Here is a 20,116-nt window from a genome sequence, read left to right on the forward strand (position 1 = left end):
CTCCCGTGTGTGGGGCCTGGCAGGAGGCTGGACACCGGGTGCCCCTTGGACCCAGGTGAGGGTCTGATCGGGCCCCACCCGCCCTCCCGGGCTGTTCGCCCTCCAGGCCTTTCTGTCAGCTCCGGGCGACTCGTGGAGTTCCCAGGGCAGGTTGATGCCGGCGCCTGTTCTGGCTGATTAGAAATGCAATTAGTGTGCAGGGACTGGCTTCCTGCCCGCCAGGAGGCCACGCCCCGCTCCCAGCTGGGAGCAGGGCCAGTGAGGCCACAGAGGTCAGCAGATAAAGGGACTCCTGGGCCTTGATGTAGCCTCCAGGGCATCCGCTGGCCTCACTGTTCAGGGACAGAGTTGGACCACCGGGGAGTTCCCTCTCCCAGCCAGCCTGCCCCGACCTGGCCAGCAGGATGGAGGCGGGGAGAGCCAGGTCCCCACCCTCCAGCTCCAGGCTCACTGGGGTCCGACAGGAGAGCTCCAGGCAGGGCCACTGGAATCCAGTGGGAGCACTCAGGGATCATTGGGATCCAGTGGGAGACCTCGGGGTGTCACTGGGATCAGGTCAGAGCGCCAGTGACCCTGAGTGATAGTAGACCCAGGGTTCCACGTGGAGGCCGGGGAGGGGCAGTGGTCAGCGGGCACAGTGGCAGCCACCTCTGGTGGGGTGCCCGCATACACATGTGCTCGGGAGCCCTGGTGGGAAGGCCCAGAACTGACCGACGGCGGAGGCCAGCCACTGAGGAGCTCAGGGAGGGTGTGGCCCGAGACTGGAAGGTCCCTGGGGTCCGTGAGCCCCGCAGGACTGAGTGCCCTGCACAGTACCCGCAGGGCTGGGCCGATGAGAATCCGCCCCACCCCCCGAGGAGTGGGCAGGCGCCTGCCCACGGCTCTCAGAACAGTCGGGTGCAGCGTGGTGGGAAAGGGAGCACAGCGGATAGAGCTGGGAGGGGGGCAGGAAGCCGGGCACCCCACAGCCGCTGGGGCGCAGAGCAGGTGGCGGGAGGGCGGGACGCTTGTCCAAGGGAGGGGAGAGGAGAAATGGTGGCGGCGGTGCAGAGCCCTTTCTGTGGTGTCGAGGCCACCTTAGGCAATTCCTGCTGCCCATCGAGCCTCCCCGGGAGCCACCAACTGACCGCAGGTGGGTGTCGGCCTCTGCTGAGTCTGGACAGGCTCTGGGCTACAGAAAAGCAGGAACGTGGGTCCAGCCCGAAGAACCAGCAGCTGCCCCCACCCTCCGGGCTCAGCAGGAGGCCCGGCCGCCCCCCAAATAAACAGTGTTGTCTTGCAAGGTGATGTGCGTCTGGTTCTCTACACTGACAGTCGGGGGCACCGATGGAGATTAAAGCTGGAAGACGCTGCTGGGGAGACAGTACACGGGCCCCAGCGCTGCCGAGAGTCGTCCCGGAGCAGTTAGAGTGTGCTCTGAGCACCACTGGGTGTGGCCCAAAAATCAAAGAAAAAAGGTCTAATGTTGAAAAATGGTGTGACATCATGGTTAATGCATAGTAATAGGGGACAGAGGTGCCTCTCAAATGGAAAATTCAGGGAGGGAGACAGGGTTAAAAAACAAACTTCAGGGGCTGGAGCAATAGCACGGCAGGGAGGGCGTTTGCCTTGCACGCGGTCGACTCGGGTTCGATTCCCAGCATCCCATATGGTCCCCTGAGCACTGCCAGGAATGATTCCTGAGTGCAGAGCCAGGAGTAACCCCTGTGCATTGCCAGGTGTGACCCAAAAAGCAAAAAATATATAATAATAATAAACAAACTTCAGGGACCAGATAGTACAGCAGGCTGGCAAGCAGCTGACCAGGGTTCAATCCCAGAACCCTATATGGTCCGCTGCATCTGCTAGGAGTGATCTCTGAGTACAGAACAGGAATAAGCATGAGTACACCAGGTGTGTCCCCAAGACAAACTGCAACCCTCAGAGGTCCGGTACTTGTCTCACATGCACTCAGAGCCTGGGTTCCAAGCTAGATGTGGCAGAGGCTACAGTGATGCCCCCCTTTCAGGTATAAGACCAAGAGTTCAAGTCACCGCTCACAGGATGACCATGTCCCCTGCTGCATTCAGGACCAATATTCCTTCTCCTGGCCGATGAATGGAAGAATGGGTCACAGACTGATGGGAAGCAAGGACTTTATTGAAATCAACAGGGCTGATACAGGGAAAGAGAAACAGCTCCGTGAAGGGTGGTAGGAGAGGGATAGAACAGAAAGCAGTGCAATTAACAGAGCAGAAGTAAGGCACAAAGGAGAAGCTAAACCTAAGCAGGGAGAATCAGGGGTGCCCCTGTGGAACTGGGTGTGCCCGGGAGCACTGTAGTGGGTGTATCTCAATTAACATAAGTCTCTGAGAAGGAGAACCGGTGACCCACTGCCAAGCCTGAGCTGCTTGGGCCTATGGGAGGACAATTGAGGGGGTGACAGTGTCCTTTTGGGTACTGTCCTTCCCCTTCTCTGAAGCAGTGTCTCCCCAGAGGATTACTCAGTAAGGTGGCACCATCCAGGTGGTTCAGGAACAGTGCCAGCAGGGCACCCAGCAGGTTAGACTGTGCACCACCTTCATATCACGCGCAATCCCCAGCACTGCCAAGTGTGATCCCACACCTCAACCAAGTGCACAGCTCTCCAGCACTAACAATGACGGCAACCAACTAAAGCAGGGAGTGACAAAAATAAAATCAGCCTGGGGGCTGGAGCAATAGCACAGCGGGTAGGGCATTTGCCTTGAACGCAGCCCGACCCGGGTTCGATTCCCAGCATCCCATATGGTCCCTTGAGCACCGCCAGGAGTGATTCCCGAGTGCATGAGCCAGGAGTAACCCCTGTGCATCACTGGGTGTGACCCAAAACCCAAAAAAATAATGATAAAATCAGCCAAGGGTAGAGCTCTCATTGACTGCCTTCCATGAGCCACCAGGGCAGCACAGTCATTGGCTGCCATCCACGCATCACTAGTGCAGAAAAGTTCTCATTGGCTGCCTTCCACAGTCACCAGTTCTCATTGGCTGTATTCCATTGAGTCACCAGTGCAGCACAGTTCTCATTGGCTGCCTTCCACAGTCACCAGTTCAGCACGGTTCTCATTGGCTGCCTTTCACAGTCACTAGTTCAGTACGGTTCCCATTGGCTGCCTTCCACAGTCACCAGTTCTCATTGGCTGTATTCCATTGAGTCACCAGTGAAGCAAAGTTCTCATTGACTACCAGTGCAACAGTGCTCTCATTGGCTGTATGCCACCTATCTTGAGTGGGGTAGCATCCCATCCAACAAGTAGGAAGGCACAAAGCCCTTCATGTCACGAAGAAGGTGGCATGATGGGGCAGAGATGTTGGTAGTGGGACAGTGCAGGCTCACCCCATCGTGATGCTTTAGAGGGAGATGGAGGTGATAATTACAGGAGCATTCAGGCTTGGTGAGATTGAGTACCAGACTTCCATTTGGGGGTCAGCGGCTGCTGCTTGAACCATAAAACTGCCCATTTTGTTGACCTGTATCACTGTCACTGTCATCCCACTGTTTGTCAATTTACTCAAGCGAGGAATAGTAACTTCTCTATTCCTCCCAGCCCTGACATTGTAGCAGCCTCTCCTTTCTCATCTTTCCCAAAGATTGGAGGCTCTTTCAGGGTCAGGGGAATAAGACCTATTGTTACTGTTTGGGGCATATCGAAAACGCCACGGAGAGCTTGCCAGGCTCTGCCCGTGTGGGCACGATACTATCAGTAGCTTATATATTACTCTCTATGACTTGTTGACTTGTGAAAAAATGCAAAGTGGGCACCTTACCTGTTATCTCTTCAGCCTCCCAGTATCAAGTCTTTTTCTCTACAGGAGTGGCCCCACCTCTGGTCTGAAAGGTCAGTACACTCAGCAGAGGGTGTGTAAATCGGTCCACATTCCAGCTGCAAAGATAACGTCCCGGGGGCTGGAGCGATAGCACAGCGAGTAGGGCGTTTGCCTTGCACGCGGTCGACCCGGGTTCGATCCCCAGCATCCCATATGGTCCCCTGAGCACCGCCAGGAGTAATTCCTGAGTGCAGAGCCAGGAGTAACCCCTGTGCATCGCCAGGTGTGACCCCCCCACAAAAAAAAAAAAAGCAAAAAAAAAAAAAAACAAAGATAACGTCCCTGCTGGGCAGCCACCGTGATTCCCAGCAGTGAAAGTGTTTCTTGTCGTGGGTGAGGCCTCGGCGGTTATTTAATATACAAAAGGAAAGCGGTTTCTGGGAGAGAGCCATGAATTCCTTGGATTTCAAAGCCCCCCTTTGACACAGGGGGGTCGGGAATTGGGTTGTTGCCTAGTCCTCATCAATGCCACAGGCTCCTGACCCCACGCAGCCCACATTCATCAGAGCAACGGTGATGAACCCGTCTTCCTGGAGCTCAAGGTGCAAAGCCAAAGGTAAACCTGCTCTCAGTTCCGGGAGAAAAGTGCTGCTGGTAGACGGCTTCGACCGATGGCCAGGGGCTCGCCTGGTCCCCAGGCTAGGGCTCCAAACCTGCCCCCGCAGAACCGCCCCTCTGCTGAGAAGCCCCCACACATGGCCTGGCTGCCTCCGCTGCCCTTTTAGCCAGTCAGAGGTTCAAACCCGCAGCCCCCAGCGACAGGGGGAAATGATGGGAGCTCAGGCCAGCATCGGTTTCTTTCCACCAAAGGTTCTCCAACCTCCTCTCTCCAGGTACTGCCCTGCCTGGGCTTCACCTAAAAGTCAGACATAATATTTACGCAGTGTTTTCTCTGGTGGGGGAGGGGCAGAGCCATCACGCTCAGGGATCACTCCTGGCTCTGTGCTCAGGGAACTGTATGTGATGCTGGGATCAAAGGCTGGTGAGCTCTTGCAAGGCAAGTGCCCTTCCTGCTGCGCCCTCTCTCCTGCCCTCGTAATGTTTTTTGGTTTTTGTTTTTTTTTTTTTGCTTTTTGGGTCACACCCAGCGATGCACAGGGGTTACTCCTGGTTCTAGTTCTACACTCAGGAATTACTCCTGGCGGTGCTCAGGGGACCGTATGGGATGCTGGGATTCGAACCCGGGTCGGCCGAGTGCAAGGCAAACACCCTACCCGCTGTGCTATCGCTCCAGCCCCTCCTACTGTTTTCTTAAAGCAAGCTATTTTCCCTTGCTTTGAAAGAGAGAGAGACACTTGTGCCCACACATAGAAAGCTGTGTAAAAACACAAAAAAGAAAAGGGACCAGCGGGGCTCTATCTCTCCCGCTGCCCAAGTTCGGTAGTCTCACGCCGCTTCCCCACCCTGGGGGAGGTTGATGGCGATGATGAGAAAGGCAAAGGAAGGAAGAAGGCCAAACTGGTTCCTCGGTCAGTTTATTTCGTTCTCTCTCTCCCGGTTCCTCTCTGTCTCTCTGCGTCGGACAGAAAGTCGTGTTCCTTCCATTCTCCCTCCCTCCTGTGCCCGCCAGGCTCTGCTGATCACAGAGCAGATGGCAATATTGAGGCTCCTCGAAAGGTGCTCTAGAACCACCAGTGCCTCTCCTTGACGTCATCGGGGAGCTTGGACGGGGACCGAGCAGGTCACTTGCTTGTCCAGCAGTTCAGTGCTAGCTGGTGTCTTGCATGGAGTCTGCTCAAACCCCTACCGCTTCCCCCGGACTGCCACACTATGGAAACGTGTGTACCCCGCATTTGGGGCCAGGCTGGTGGGGGGACGAGAAACACGAACAAGTGCCTGTCCTTAGATGCAGCAGCCACTACCCGGGGTGCATCCCCCCTGGGAGGACCAGCCTGGGGCACCACATAAACCGCATCCCCTCCCCCCCACACCCCCACCTGCCTGTGGCCTTGCCTGTGACGGGGCATGCTGGGGATGAAGAGGGTGCCAGCACACATGAGGACAGTCGCCATGGATGAGGGTTATTCAGAGGACAGGCGTCCCTGACTCCTGCTCCCCACCCAGGCAAGACAGTCCCCCCGCCCATTTCCAGGGGCTGCAGGTGAGAGAGAGGCAGCGTCAGCGCCATGACAGGCTCGATAAAGGAGCTAGCAGCAGCCAGGCCAGGGTCTCAGTGCCAGAATTCCTGGAGTGAGTGCAGATTCCTGGAACTGAGTTATGATTTCCCGGAAGTGAGAGAGCCATGGTAAGGTCAACTAAGGTGACCGGTCAGGTGCAGGTAGGGAAGCCTTTATGTAACTCCGATTGGTTATGTAACAGCCAATCAGCTAAGTAGGAGTAGTGGAAAGTCCCTCAGGCTGTGGCCAAAAGGGTGGACCGCAGAAAGTTCCCTGTTCTATGATGTTATGGTATAAAAACCCCTCACCTTTGAGGCTCGGGGCCAATCACTCACTCCGAGGAAGCCACTGTCAGCGAGCTGGATGGGGGCCCTAGCTCGAACTAGCCAATAAAGACCCTTTGCTTATTGCATCGCAGCTTGTCTCCATGTGACCTCTCTGGGGAGACCTTGGCTCTGGTTAGCACAGGGAGCAGGACTACCGGTGTCCGTGCCCTACTCAGCTGCTGGGCACTCGCTTTGTTGGAGTCTCCAGATAGCTCGAGTGGTCAGCAGCAGGAGGTCGAGGGGTCCCTCTCTAGAGGAAAAAGTCCTCTAGAGAACCCCCCCAGCAAGGACTCTGGGCCAACCCGGCTGAGCGAAGGTGGGCTTGCACCCCCCTCCCCACTGCCCATGTAGTTCCTGGAAGGCCAGGAGCCACAGCAGCCAGCAAAGCCCTTTACGACAGCAGGGCCGAGCCCTGTTTTGCCGAAGTTGCCACATAGCAGCTGAGCTGGACTCCAGTTCTGGTCAGGCTGAGACTAAAGTCTGAACGCTGGACTGCAGCAGGTACACACTCAGCAAATTCTGAGAACGCCAGCAAGAGATTTCACATCCTAGTCATGTGTTTATTTTCTAATTCCACTTGGGCCAGAGAGCATACAAAGGGCTCATTCCCCTGGGCCATATAGGGCCCCCTGAACACTGCCAGGAATGATCCCTGAGCACAGAGAACTGAGCTCTACCACCCAAAATAGGAACAAAAAGGTGATACTGCCTTTTGTGTATTTGAATATTACTTGCTGAGACGCCCACGTGGAACTGGTGGGCTTCTGGCACCTTCGCTTTCTCTTCACGCCGGGCGAGGTGAGCAGAACTGAGGCAGCGTGAGGCTGGCCTGCTTTGGCCGCCGTTGCCAGGAAAGTCTTTTCAAAGCACAGATGTTCAAACTTGTTTTGTTTTGTTTGTTTTGTTCAGGGCCGCACCAGGGTTGTTCAGGACTTGTTCCTGACTCTGCACTCAGGAATCTCTCCTGGCGATGCTCAGGGGACCACACGAGATACTGGGGATTGAACCCGGGTTGGCAGCAGGCAAGGCAAACACCCTAGCCACTGTACTATCGCTCAGGCCCTGAAACTTGTTTTAGATGCTTACCCGTTTAAGAAAACATTTAATGTGCAAAGGCCCTCCCGACATAAAATAACTGGGTTCCTAGGAACTGGGGGAGGTCGCACAAGGCCTGCAGGAAATTGTTGGGGGGGGGGGTTTCTGCATCTTGACAGTGTTAAAAGATTGCCGTTGTCAGATTTGGGGATGAACTTCCTGAATATTAATTATGTTTCAATGAGCATGACTCTAAAAGATTACATAAAATTAAAATGAGATCAAAGGGATTTCACTCCAATTGGGGCCGATGCAATAGCACAGCAGGGAGGGCATTTGCTTGCACACAGCCAACCCAGGCTCGATCCCCAGCACCCTATACAGTCCCCTGAGCACCGCCAGGAATAATTCCTGAGTATGGAGCCAGGAGTAAGCCCTGAGCATCACCAGGGGTGGCCCAAATACAAAACCAACCAACCAACCCTCAGCACCCATCAGGACGGCTGAAACGAAAGCAGCGGAGCTGAGGAATCGGGCCCCAACCAGCAGCCTGCGTCGGGGGTCTGGGGTGTGGGCAGTGCACCTCGCCCTCCGCACGGTGGCTCGTGGAGGGGGGAGGAGGCGGTCCACGGGAACCTGCAGCTGGGAACAACCATGGGCCCCGCGGGGACTCAGCTGGGCGTTTGTTCCGGAAGATGAAACCATGCTGGCACCCACGGCAGAAGCAAACCTGGGTCTCCCACACGCCCAACACAAACTCCAATTCGAGGGCCCCCAGCGCACCCTCGGGGCTCAGTTCCAGCCCGGAGTCAACAAGCCCCCTCCCGGGGATGGACCCCAAAGGGAAGTACTTGACAGACCTGGAGGCAGAGTGGCCCTGGGGACCCCAAGGGTGCGGATGTTTCCAGGCACCTGCGCACTTTCCTGAACCAGGAGCAGCGGGGGCTGTCGGTGGGATACCTGCCCACCAGGCTCAGCACCCACACGCCGTCTCGAAGGAGACTGAGCAGACAGCAGCAACCCAGGCAGAAGTGCAGACCTACACTTTTTTTTTGGGGGGGGAGCCACACCCGGTGATGCTCGGGGCTTATTTCTGCTCTGTGCTCAGGAAGCACTCCTGGTGGAGCTTGGGGGACCTTACGGGGTGCCAGGATTCGAATCTGAGTTGGTCTCATGTAGGGCAAATGCCTTATCTCTGCAGCCCCTGGAGGTTAGAACTTTAATCTACGTCCTGGACAAATCAATTAATTAATTGATCCAGACATGCCGGAAATTAATGGTCCCTACACTTTGGACAAGAATTGCCTTAGAAGAGGAGAGAGGGGAAGAAACTTTCCTGATACAGCCAGGAGCACCTGGGGACATGTCGGGAGAGTTCAAGAGATGCCCTTCAGCTAGGGAGGCTCTAGGACTGTCCAGGTGCCAAGGCCCAAGCATGGGCAGGACCACCGGGAACGGGTGCCGTGGGCAGAGCCAGAAGGAAGCCCTTTCTTCTCTCACCTTTTATGGCGGTTTTATTTTTTGGGTGGGAGACTCTCGCCTGCAGTGCTCAGGCCTTACTCCTGACTCTGTGCTCAGAGCTCTTTCCCAGCGGGACTCAGGGCTGCAAAGCCGAGATCACAACAGGGTCAGTCTAGTGCAAGGCAGGCTCCCCTCCTGCCATCAGACCTCCCCTACCCTGTAGCCTCAGTTTTCGTTGTGGGAAGCCGGTCTGAGCTCTGGCCCAGGGTGAGAGCAGGACTCACCTGGGTTCTGCCCCTGGCACCACAAAACAGAAAAGAGAGGACGGGACATGGGCCTGCGTTGGCTTTCTGCCTAGGGCCCCGCGCTCTGGAGCTGCTCCTGGCTCCGCGCGGGCAATGCGGTCCAGGGGTCCCAGCCCACAGCCCCCGCCAGGCCCCGCACGCGTGGCTTTAACCAGCTCAAGCGTCCTGTTTGGTTGGGTATATGCACATAGCCAAGTGACACACTCCAGAACATCCTCATCTTGCAAACGTGACTCCCTACCCCCACGAGAGAAAGTCTCCCCGACCCTGCCCACACCCACCCCTCCGCCCGCTCTCCGGCCCCGCATCCAGAGACGCCCGGCACTGTCTTTGGGTGCCCGCTTTTTGCCTCGACTCTTGTCCCCAAGCTTCACGTGCCGTGCGCCTGTTCACAAATCAATTCCCTCTTCTGGTGAGTTCTAGGCCACGGCCCAGTCCTCCCCGCCTGGGAATGGACGGAATGGACACAAGGGTCAGCCACTGCTGGGGGCAGTACCTGGCAGACTTCGCAGCCGGCACCAGCCCCACCCCACCTCTGCCCTTTGAGTTAAAGTCACAGGGCAGGGGGGTGGGACAAGGAGCCTTTTACAGCCAGGGGTAAAGTCCTCCCCTCAAGACAGCTGCTCTCCCAGCACCCGACTCCAGCCCCGCAGTCCCCGGCCTTGACCTCCAGCGACCCACCGCCATGCCAGGCCTGCGGGTCCTGCTGCTGCTTGCTCTGGGCCTGTCCAGCTCCCTCGGGGTCATCCCAGGTAAGGTGACTCCTCCAGGCGGAGCCCCTCATTCCAGCTGGGGTACCCCTTGCTGACCTGGCCGCCCCTCTTCCCGGGGTCAGAGGAAGAGAAGGTGCCAGACTTCTGGGAAAAGAAGGCGAAAAGAGCCCTGGATGCCGCCAAGAATCTGCAGCCCATTGACACGAAAGCCAAGAACTTGATTCTCTTCCTGGGGGACGGTGAGTGCCCGACCCTGTGCACCCACCACAGCCCTCCCCGCTCCCGGGCCCGGGTGACCTGGCTCTTTCCCTCAGGGATGGGGGTATCCACGGTGACGGCCACCCGGATTCTGAAGGGGCAGCTTAATAACCAATCAGGGCCAGAGACACCCCTGGCCATGGACCACTTCCCCTATGTGGCTCTGTCCAAGGTAAGAGCATGGGGGCTCCCACCACAAGGCTAGGGGTGGGGGGAGGAGTGGCCCAAGAGAAGGTGGTGAGGGGAGTCCGCAGGCCTGGGAGCTGAAGACACATCTATTCCCAGACATACAACGTGGACAGACAAGTGCCCGACAGCGCGGGCACAGCCACTGCCTACCTATGCGGGGTCAAAGGCAACTATAAGACCATCGGGCTGAACGCTGCGGCCATGGTCGGCCAGTGCAACACCACCTTTGGCAATCAGGTCTACTCGGTGCTGACCCGGGCCAAGAAAGCAGGTGGGCACAGGCCCGGATGGGGCCCCCTTCGAGTCTCCAGCACCCCCTGATGACCTTTGCCCCCTCCCCCCAGGAAAGTCGGTGGGGGTGGTGACCACTACCAGGGTGCAGCACGCGTCCCCGGCGGGCAACTACGCGCACACGGTGCACCGGGACTGGTACTCGGATGCCAACATGCCCGCAGCGGCGCTGAAGGAAGGCTGCAAGGACATCGCCAGCCAGCTCATCGCCAACGTGGACATCGACGTGGGCACCACTCGGGGCGGGGCGGGGCGGGGCGCAGCCACCTGCCTGCTTTGGCTGGGGGACTGCACGCACCCCCACAGCCCGGACCCTGGGCGCTGGGGTTCCCCCGTCCAGTGCCGGGAGCTCAGGGTGGGCTGAGGAGGAACCCCCAGTGCTGCGATTCTCTCTCCAGGTGATCCTGGGCGGAGGCCGCATGTACATGTTTCCCAAGGGGACCCCAGACCCTGAGTACCCCAACAACACCGCGCAGAACGGAATCCGGAACGACGGGAGGAACCTGGTTGAAGAGTGGAAGAAGAATCACACGGTGCGGGGCGCGGGCTCGGGACGGCGGGGACGGACTGCCGGGCAGGGGGCGGGTCAGGGGGCGCGGCGCTGAGGCTGCCTCCCCCGCAGAACGGCCTCTACGTGTGGAATCTCGCGGACCTCCAGAAGGCCGCCAAAAACTCGTCTGTGACTCACATCCTGGGTAAGGCCCCCCCGCGCGCGCGCCCAGCGGCTCAGGCCACAGCGCTCGGCGTGGCGGGGCCCCTGAGCCCTCTGGCCCTCTGCAGGCCTGTTCGAGCCGAAGGACACCAAGTACGACATCGACCGCGACGAATCCGTGGACCCGTCCCTGATGCAGATGACCGAGGCGGCTCTGCAGGTGCTGAGCAGGAACCCTCGGGGCTTCTACCTCTTCGTGGAAGGTGAGAGCGGGGGCGCCCCTGGCCGAGCCTGGGTCGTGGGGGGGGGGAGGCGGCTTTGATCGCGGGGTCCACGTGGCCTTCCTGCAGGGGGCCGCATCGACCAAGGCCACCACGACGGCAACGCGTACAGGGCGCTCACCGAGGCCGTCATGTTCGACTCAACCATCGACAAGGTCGGGAAGCTCACCAATGAGAAGGACACACTGACCCTCATCACGGCCGACCACTCGCACGTGTTCACCTTCGGGGGTTACACGCACCGCGGCTCTTCCATTTTCGGTACGTCAGGAGGGGCGGGGTCTCGGGTGGGTGGGCCTCTGTTGGGGTGGGGCTTAAGTTGAGGCGGGGCCTCCATCAGGGGCGGGGACTCCGCTGCGAGCAGAACTCTATTGGGGCGGGGCTTACGTTGGGGCGTGGCCGGTTTGGGGGCGGGACAGTTAGGGCGGGGCTTATGTTGGGGCGGGGCCTCCGTTGTTATGGGGCTCAGCTGGGGCCAGGGACTCCGCTCTGGGTGAGGGCCTCCGTTGAGGGCGTGGCCACCATTGGGCCGTGGCCTCCGCTTGGGCGTGGCCTACGTTGAGGGCGTGGCCTCCGTCGGGGCGGGGCTCCATCGGGGATGGGTATTCCACCGAGGGCGTGGCCTCCGTGGAGGGGTGGAGGGCAGGGATTCTGCTGGTGGTGGGCCTAGACTCTGTAACTCAGTTTCCACGTCTGTCCTCTGGGCTCAGAGCATCAGCCGGCGGGCCTAGGAGAGGGCCTGGGGTGTCTGGGCTGAGCGCCCGAGAGGGGCCCATGGGCCGCGGTTAGTGCCCTCACCGGGTCCCCTCCTCCCGCAGGGCTGGTGCCCGAGAGGGCCCTAGACTTAAAGACGTACACCTCCATCCTCTACGGCAACGGGCCGGGCTACGCGCTGTGGAATGGCAGCCGGCCCAGCGTCACCGAGAGCGAGAGCAGTGAGTGTCGGGCGGGCGCGGGGCCCGGCGGGTGGGCCCGCTCGCAGCCCTCCTGACGGGCGCCCTCTGCAGGCGGCCGCGACTACTTGCAGCAGGCGGCCGTGCCGCGCAGCTCGGAGACGCACGGCGGCGAGGACGTGGCGCTGTTCGCGCGCGGGCCGCAGGCGCACCTGGTGCACGGCGTGCAGGAGCAGACCTACGTGGCGCACCTCATGGCTTTCGCCGCCTGCCTCGAGCCCTACGCCGACTGCGGCCTCAGGAGCCCCAACTCCGCCGTCCCGGGGGCCAGTCCGCCCGTGCTGGCGCTGCTGGCCGGGGCGCTGCTGCTGCTGCTGCTGGAGGCCTGAGCGCCCCCGGGCCCCGCCCTACCGGCCTCGGGGCTCCGCTCTGCCCTCCCAGGCCCCTCCAGGCCTCCCACCCTGAGCACCTCCGGGAGCTCCGCCCCGCCCCCTCCGCCAGCCCCTCCTCTGCGGTAAGCCCCCCTCGGCCTCCGGACAGGACTGGACAGGGCTGGATGTCCAGCAGTCTGAGAAGGACACCCCCGCCCCGCTTCTCTGGCCTCCGTGCCCCCAACCTCACGGATCCGGATTGTGGGGCCGGAGCGATAGCACAGCGGGTAGGGCGTTTGCCTTGCACGCGGCCGACCCGGGTTCAATCCCCGGCATCCCATATGGTCCCCCAAGCACCGCCAGGAGTAATTCCTGAGTGCAAAGCCAGGAGTTACCCCTGAGCATCGCTGGGTGTGACCCAAAAAGCAAAAAAAAAAAAAAAAAAAAACCGGATCCGGATTGTGTGCGCCTCCGCACTGCACCCCAAGAAACACAGGGCTCTAGTCACTCTCTGCCAGGCCCAAAGCCTTGGGGGTCAGTCCAGGCCTAGGGGCTGTGTCCCCCCCCACCCAAGGTCAGATATAAAGCCTCCCAGTGCTCCTCCTCCTCCTCCTCCTCTTCCTCTTCTCCCTCCTTCCTCTTTTCTTCCTCCTCCTCCCATCTGTTCGCCATCCTCCCTCCCCTCTAATTTGTTAACAGAGGAGATTCCCTCCCTGGACTCATTTTCCTTGGGAGGACAAAGTTCAGTCAAATAAACTGCTCCACAGGTGATGTGGCCGTGGAATGTTCTGGAAAGCCTTAGCCCCGGGATGGTGGCTGGAGTGGGTAGTGGTCTGCCACAGGTCAGTTTTGGCTTCCGGAAGTGGGGGCTTGAACGAAGGTGAGGTAGGCGACCCCAACTCGACCACAGGATGGGTGCTGAAGACAACCGGCGGAGCTGAGGAAGGAGAACCTGTGTCCGGGAGCAGGGTGTGGGGTGGGGGCAGCCTGGGGGAACTGCAGGCAGCAGGGTGGGGCTCTCTGAAGTCTGTGAGTGAAGTGGGGGCCACTTCCTGAAAGCCCTGCTCTGTCTTCTCACTGGACAGGGGCGCGGAGTGGGGACTGAGAAAGCAGAAGGGAACACCCCTGCCAGGAGCCCTGGGTGCCGAGTCCACCCCAAAGGAGAGCAGATTCTGGGAGGGCAAAATCAGGGATCCTTTCCAGCACAGGTTCACAACACTGGACACTTGCACTGGACACTTGCATCCAGAAGCTGCACACGCACGCTCTGACCAGAGATGTGCGTGCGGGTCACTCTGCCGCCCTCCTTGCCAGGCTCTGGCTGTCAGGCTGCCAAAGGGCTGTTTGGGGCCCGAGTGACAGTACAGCAGGACTGATCCCAGGTACCCCATATGGCCCCCCAGGTCCTGGAGGAGTGGTCCCCGAGCACTGCGGAGTGGCCCAAAACAAACAAACAAGCAAAGCTGTCTGAAGACCTGACTTCAGGGGAAGTTGGTCTCAGCTCTGGGAAGTCTGCACGCTGACAGGAGAGTGTGTTTTAGGGGGCTCGCAGATCCCACGCCCAGAAACACCATGGCTCCATCCCGTCCACCTGCCCGTAGTGAGGCCAGGCTCTGGTTAACCTGCAGCCGCTGCCCAGCTCAGCCTGGCCAAGCAGGGGGCGGGGCCGCTGGACAGGCGTCACCTGTCCATCCCAGGCAGTGCTCCACCCTAAAGGGTTTCAGATACAGCCTCTGGCCTTGGGTTGTTTGGGGGCCACACCTGGTCAAGCTCTAGGGTTACTCCTGGCTCTATACGCAGGCAGGGGTGAGTCCTGGGAAGCTGATGGGATACTGGGGATCAAACCTGTGCGTCCACTGCAAGGCAAACGCCCTGCCTGCTGTTCTATTGACCTGGCCCTCCTCTGGTCTTAGGGGCGATGGTGGTATCCCTTTTGAATATTCTAAATCCACCGAACTGGTGATTTCATGAGCGACTTGGGTGGCAGATCAGCCATTTCTGGATTTTCTCAGCCGGTTTCTGCCCCGCTGCGTGTAGGATGAGGGGTTTGATCTTGCAGCCACAGAAATGGCCTCAAATACCTCGCACCAGTGGACGTGTCCCCAGACTCCTCACCCTGAGGGTGCACAAAAGTGCCCTTCACGGTTTTTTTCAAGCCTTTTCGGGGTGACTGAGTGTGGCCCCGGCAAGAGTGGGGACATGACTCTGTGGTGAAGCCTCGATCCTCTTGGGAGCCTGAGGCAGGCCATGGAGACATGGGAGGGGGCGGAATGTAGGACCCCCCCCCGCATGATGGGGCCCCTCGTGATGGGGCGGGTGGGGCAGAAGTGGGGAGCAACCCCTTCTGCTCACAGGTTTCTGTCCGGATGGTGTCCTTCACTTCCATGTGGGTTCCTATCTCTGCTGAGCTGGCTTTGCAAGGTCATGCTAACTTTGGTAACTTTATCTATCCAGATTCCTTTTGTCAAAAAAAAAAAAAGCTTCCCAGAGCCAAGTACAGCAAGTATGGCGCTTGTCTTGCATGCAGCCAAACTGGGTTTGGTCCCCAGCACCTCCTAGGGTCCCTCGAGCCCAGCAGGAGTGATCCCTGAGTGCAGAGTCAGGAGTAAGCCCTGAGCGCCGTGGGTATGGCACAAAAACAAAAACCGGAAGATGCTTCTCAGGGCCAGAGAGAGGGTCCCCGGTGTGCAGCTCCTGCTTCGCACGTGGCTGACCTCGGTTCATTCCCCAGCACCGCAGATGGTCCCCTGGTCACCGCCAGGAGGGCGCCCTGAACACAGAGCTAGGAGTAAGCCCCGGGCACCTCCAAGTATTCCCCCACAAAATAAATAAATAAATACCAAGATGAAAATCCTTGGGGCTCAGTCTACAATGGCTTCAACAGCGGCTCTCATACTATCCAGAGGTGGTCGCAGGTACGGGCTGCCCTAAGGGACCCCAAAGACTGTCCTTGCTGGGGGACATTCATCGCTGCTCTCACGCGCCAGACACCCGTGCTGGTGCCTCTGGAAACGTCCTGGGCACAGTGGCCAAAGGTCCGCATTAGCCAAATCTCACTGCCCATCTGCACCAAGCTGCAGAACAAGGAGCAGGGGATGGAGGCTCTAGGCAAGGTCAAGTTCAAGTTCCCTGGTCCCCGGAAGAGCCGCATCTCCCAGAAACGGGACTCGACCAGATGTAACAGCCAAGGATGAGTGTGAAGACATGGGGGCTGAAAAGCAACTCGTCCAGGATGGCTGTAGAATCTGACACATCCGGATCAAATGGCAGGCCCTGCCCTCCTGCCAGCAACAGCGCTGCCCCCTGAGTCCCGCCCACAGGGAATCGGACTTCCTGTCTCTTAAAAAAAGTCATTTCCGGGGGCAGAGAAAGCTCCAGAGTAGAGTCAGCCTCACAGGCTGGAGGCCAGGCGTTCATCCCCACACCACCCACATACCAGGGTGACCCCTGGGGCCACAAGGCGTGATCTCCAAAGCACCACAAATAAGTGAGTGCCCACACCTGAAGTCTTGTACTCTTTGTACCCCAAAACAGCGAAGGCAAAGGAAAGAGGGGGTGCTGGATAAAGAGAAAAACTCCTTTGAAAATAGTTGTTCCCCACTGGGCAGACTATCCCCGTTTGATCCATCTGATGTTGTTTTTGTCCAATAAGGCATTTACTGCTGGGAACAGAGTCTCCACTGTCTCTCCTTCAGTGGCAGTGCTCAGACACGCACACAGGCATACACACACATGCATACACGCGCGCACGCACACACACACACACACACGCACGTGCACGCACACAGTGGTTTGTCTATTTCATTATCAGCACAGAGCCCAGCAAGAGCTGAGCTGTGTAGAAACATCTGTACAAGTATAACAAACCTCCCACACCGGATAATTGGTTCCAGCGCTTTCTCTAATCTACGGTGAGTTTTTCCCTCTGTCTCCCTACCGTACTTGCTGACTAAGAAATGCTTTTCGGTTTGTCAACAGATCATTTTCTGTTCATTGTTTCTGCCATTTTCCCTGCAGCAGAGAGAATAAATGTTTGCCTGGTGCGAAGTGGTTCTTGTCTTATGCTATTATGCAAGAAACTTTTAAAGCACTTTCCAAATATTTATCATTGCTTAGGGAAATAGCAAAAAAGTACTGGGGGGAATAGCACATAACTTTCATCATCAGGGGAGAAGTGGAGGGGGGGCCTTTGGGTTCCTCATGCTCAGTTGTTTCCGTGCCTGTGAACCATGAGGGTTTCGCACACAAGGTATCCTGACTGAGTATCCCTGGTCACCAGGGGGGTAGGCGGGCCGTGAGTCCTGGTCCTAGCTGGGAGATCAGAGCTGCTGCTTTGGGCCTGTCCCCTGGCACGGATCTTCAGTATGATTTGCAGTTTCCTTACTGAAAATCTTTTGTAAGCCACCTGATCATTCTAGAGTTGATTTCACAGTAGGTTTGGGACTGAAGAGATCGTCCAGTGGGTAGGATGCTTGCCTTGCAGCAGCTGTCCTGCCCCACTCCCTGGTATGTGCATGAACCCCCAAGCCAGCCAGGAGTGATCCCTGGCGGTGGAGGGAGGAGTAAGCCCTGAGCACAGCTGGGTGTGGCCCCAAAGCAAAATGAAACCAAAAAACAAATCAAAGACAAAACTAGATCTGACAGAGGCCAGACACATAAATAGCTCAGTGGACCGAGCACGTGCTGTGCATGCAGGAACCCCGGGCTCGATCCTGGGCTCCGCCTGGTCCCTTGAACACAGAAAAGCCCCGGAGCACTGCAAGGTGTGACCCCCCCAAAAAAAAAATCAAAACCTAGATCTGATCACGCAAAAAAAAAAACCCACGTAGCCAGGATGGACTCGCAACTTGGCAACCCACAAGGCACCAGAAAATGGGGAGCGGGTGCTGGTCCAGCCCCGTCCAGCACCCTGGAGGCCCCTGGGTCCCCGCTGGCTGGCAGGGTACAGGCTGGCCCGGGGCCATGGTAAGGCTGCAGCAAGGGGCCCTCCTGGAACGCGCCCCCTGAGATCAGACCAAAGAACTCTCTGTGCCAGGGATGTGGGGACACATTCCCCGTAGGCTCTGAGAGCCCCTGGCACCCTGTCCTGATTGCTGCCAGCCATCTGGGGGTACGTGGGGAAGGCCACTTGGGGTACTCATGCCCCTGTGCTCCTCGCTAGACCTGGTGCTGCCTGTCCCCTGATGCCGTCTGTCCCCCTAGTTGCACCAATAGTCCCCAACCCAATCAGTATCTGCCTGGTCACTGCCTCTCAGAGGACCTTGCACTACCCCCCCCCATCCCCTCCCGCAGGGCCAGAGGCAGCGCGGGGACCTCAGGCTGCTCCCTGCAGCTGACCGGTTCCCAGCGCCCCAGTCCTGCTGTGAGCTTTGCCATGGGGCTTGCCCACTTTGTGGACAAAGTGGCAAGGTGCAGGCGTGGGTGCCTGGGAGTCAGCCACGTGTCCCCCAGCTGGCGCTCAGGGAGGAAATGACCTCCCAGTGCTCAAAGCCCAGGTCCCCAGGCCAGCTCTGACCATTTCCTCGGTTCATCACGTTGGCAAGATGCCAGTCGCTTGCCAGCACTGTACCCCCCAGCCCAACGGGTTCTAGCCCTGGACCCCTCAAGGGACTCTGAGCTGCACCTGGGGGGGAGCCCTAGGCACCATCACCAAATTAGAGCACTTTCAGCTGAGTATCACTAGACGTGGCCTCAGTGCCTCCAAAACACAAATGACGCATTTTTTTAAATATTGGATCCAGGGGACTGGAGCGATAGCACAGTAGGTAGGGCGTTTGCCTTGCACGCGGCCGACCCAGGTTCGATTCCCAGCATCCCATCTGGTCCCCCGAGCACCGCCAGGAGTGATTCCTGAGTGCAGAGCCAGGAGTAACCTCTGGGCATCACCGGGTGTGACCCAAAAAGAAAAAAAAAATGGATCCAGGACAACTCACAAGCTAGGGCATGTGAAGCGTGAGGCATCTGGGTCGGCGTGGACGGGACCAAAGAGACTGGCAGAGACCAGAACGCGGGGCCCACTGAGAGGCCTGGAGCTCGGACTGCAAGGGGACACCCGCTGTGTAACCCAGAACCCCCAGGCTCGGCACGGCTCCAGCCGCTTCCCCGCATTTCTGCCTGTACTAGTCGCACCCCCAGAGCTTGGGCCGTGGGCACTCACTTTCTCAGCCCTCCACATGCTCGCATACATGCACATGTATGCACACACATGTGCGCACATCCCAGCTCAGAGTCTAGGCCGGGGATACGTGGGCACCAACGTGGACACAGTCATCCCTGAGTTCCGAACTCTGGCTCCAAAATGGGTGACAGATCACTGTCACATGTGTGCTGAGCCGTTGCTCTGCGTGTGTGTGCGTGTATCTGAGTGCATGTGCATGGATGTGCGCTCGGGGGACCAGTGGTGCTGCTGGGTGGTGCAGCCTGCCCACAGCTGCCTCCAGAGACACTGGCAGACAGGTCTCCACCTGTGCCCAAGGTCGTGTCCTTCACACTAGGGAAACTGAGGCCAAATGTGCCACCCGCTGAGTTGGCTCTGCCCTCCCCTGGGGCTGAGCGGGAGGGGCTGGGGGTGCCAGTGAGTGGCCTTGGCCTGGAGGAGAGGCTCCCAGGGCACGAGGCCCAGACGCTGCCCCCCTCCTCCCGGGGTCTGCCCCTTCCACACAGGGTCCCCGAGCGCTGATCTTGTCACCCACAAGGACGCACACAGGGTCCCGCCATTGGAAGAGGCCGGTGGAATCCGGGTCTCCTCAGTGCCTTGAGTGCCCCTGGGCTGTGCTGGGTGGGACTCTGCCTTGGGCATGCCCCCACCTGAGAATGACCCCAAGGAGCAAGGGGCAGCCTAATCTGGGGTGCTGTGTGTGCCCCACATATGGTGACTGAGCGGAGAGACCACCGGGCAGGAAGGGCGGGGCGGGTCCTCACAAAACAGAAGAGGCCGAGAAGGCAAGGCGGGAGGCCTAGATCCTCCGGAACTCCCACCCTGGCTGCCTGAGCCCCCCCACTGGGGCTGCCCCCCAGTCCCGCTTCCCTCTAGGGAATACACCCAGGGCCCCCTTCCCTCCAGGGACCACCCCTACAGCCCCCTTCCCTCCGGGGACCACGCCCAGGGCCCCCTTCCCTCCAGGAACCTCTTCCCTCCGGGAAGGGTCCCCATCAGGGGCAGCTGGTCCCCGAGTCAGGCTGGACACCGACGAGGCTGTTCTAGAGGTACCCCCGGAACAGGCCTAGACAGAACTTGGGGGCGGGAGGAGCGTCGGGTGCAGGACACGGCGGGGCCGGGGTCTCGCCGAGCCGCAGCGGGGCCGGTTGCTCCGGGGTACAGGGGGTCTGGTGAGCCTCCCGAGGACCCCCCCCACCCAGTGCCGGCAGAGAGCACGAC

The 20,116-nt window shown here is 59.0% G+C and overlaps 1 protein-coding gene across 1 annotated transcript; it reads left to right on the forward strand.

Moving 5' to 3' along the window:
- The first annotated feature begins 9,775 nt into the window (after positions 1-9,775).
- On the forward strand, positions 9,776-13,107 carry ALPI (alkaline phosphatase, intestinal). Its single transcript, XM_004610871.2, has 11 exons — positions 9,776-9,842; positions 9,926-10,042; positions 10,118-10,233; positions 10,347-10,521; positions 10,595-10,767; positions 10,940-11,074; positions 11,164-11,236; positions 11,322-11,456; positions 11,544-11,735; positions 12,293-12,409; positions 12,482-13,107. Exons 1-11 carry the CDS (start codon positions 9,776-9,778, stop codon positions 12,754-12,756), a joined length of 1,575 nt encoding a protein of 524 aa, XP_004610928.2. The 3' UTR covers positions 12,757-13,107.
- Positions 13,108-20,116: the final 7,009 nt, after the last annotated feature.

The sequence above is a fragment of the Sorex araneus genome, chromosome X, assembly GCF_027595985.1.
Source record: "Sorex araneus isolate mSorAra2 chromosome X, mSorAra2.pri, whole genome shotgun sequence".
NCBI classification, from domain to species: domain Eukaryota; kingdom Metazoa; phylum Chordata; class Mammalia; order Eulipotyphla; family Soricidae; genus Sorex; species Sorex araneus.

Bases quoted from the DNA above. Each gene is read 5' to 3' on its own strand.
- ALPI (XM_004610871.2), top strand. From the start codon at position 9,776: ATGCCAGGCCTGCGGGTCCTGCTGCTGCTTGCTCTGGGCCTGTCCAGC. The intron at 10,522-10,594 runs GTGGGCACAGGC...CCCTCCCCCCAG, and splicing joins GACCCGGGCCAAGAAAGCAG to GAAAGTCGGTGGGGGTGGTG. The intron at 12,410-12,481 runs GTGAGTGTCGGG...CGCCCTCTGCAG, and splicing joins CGTCACCGAGAGCGAGAGCA to GCGGCCGCGACTACTTGCAG.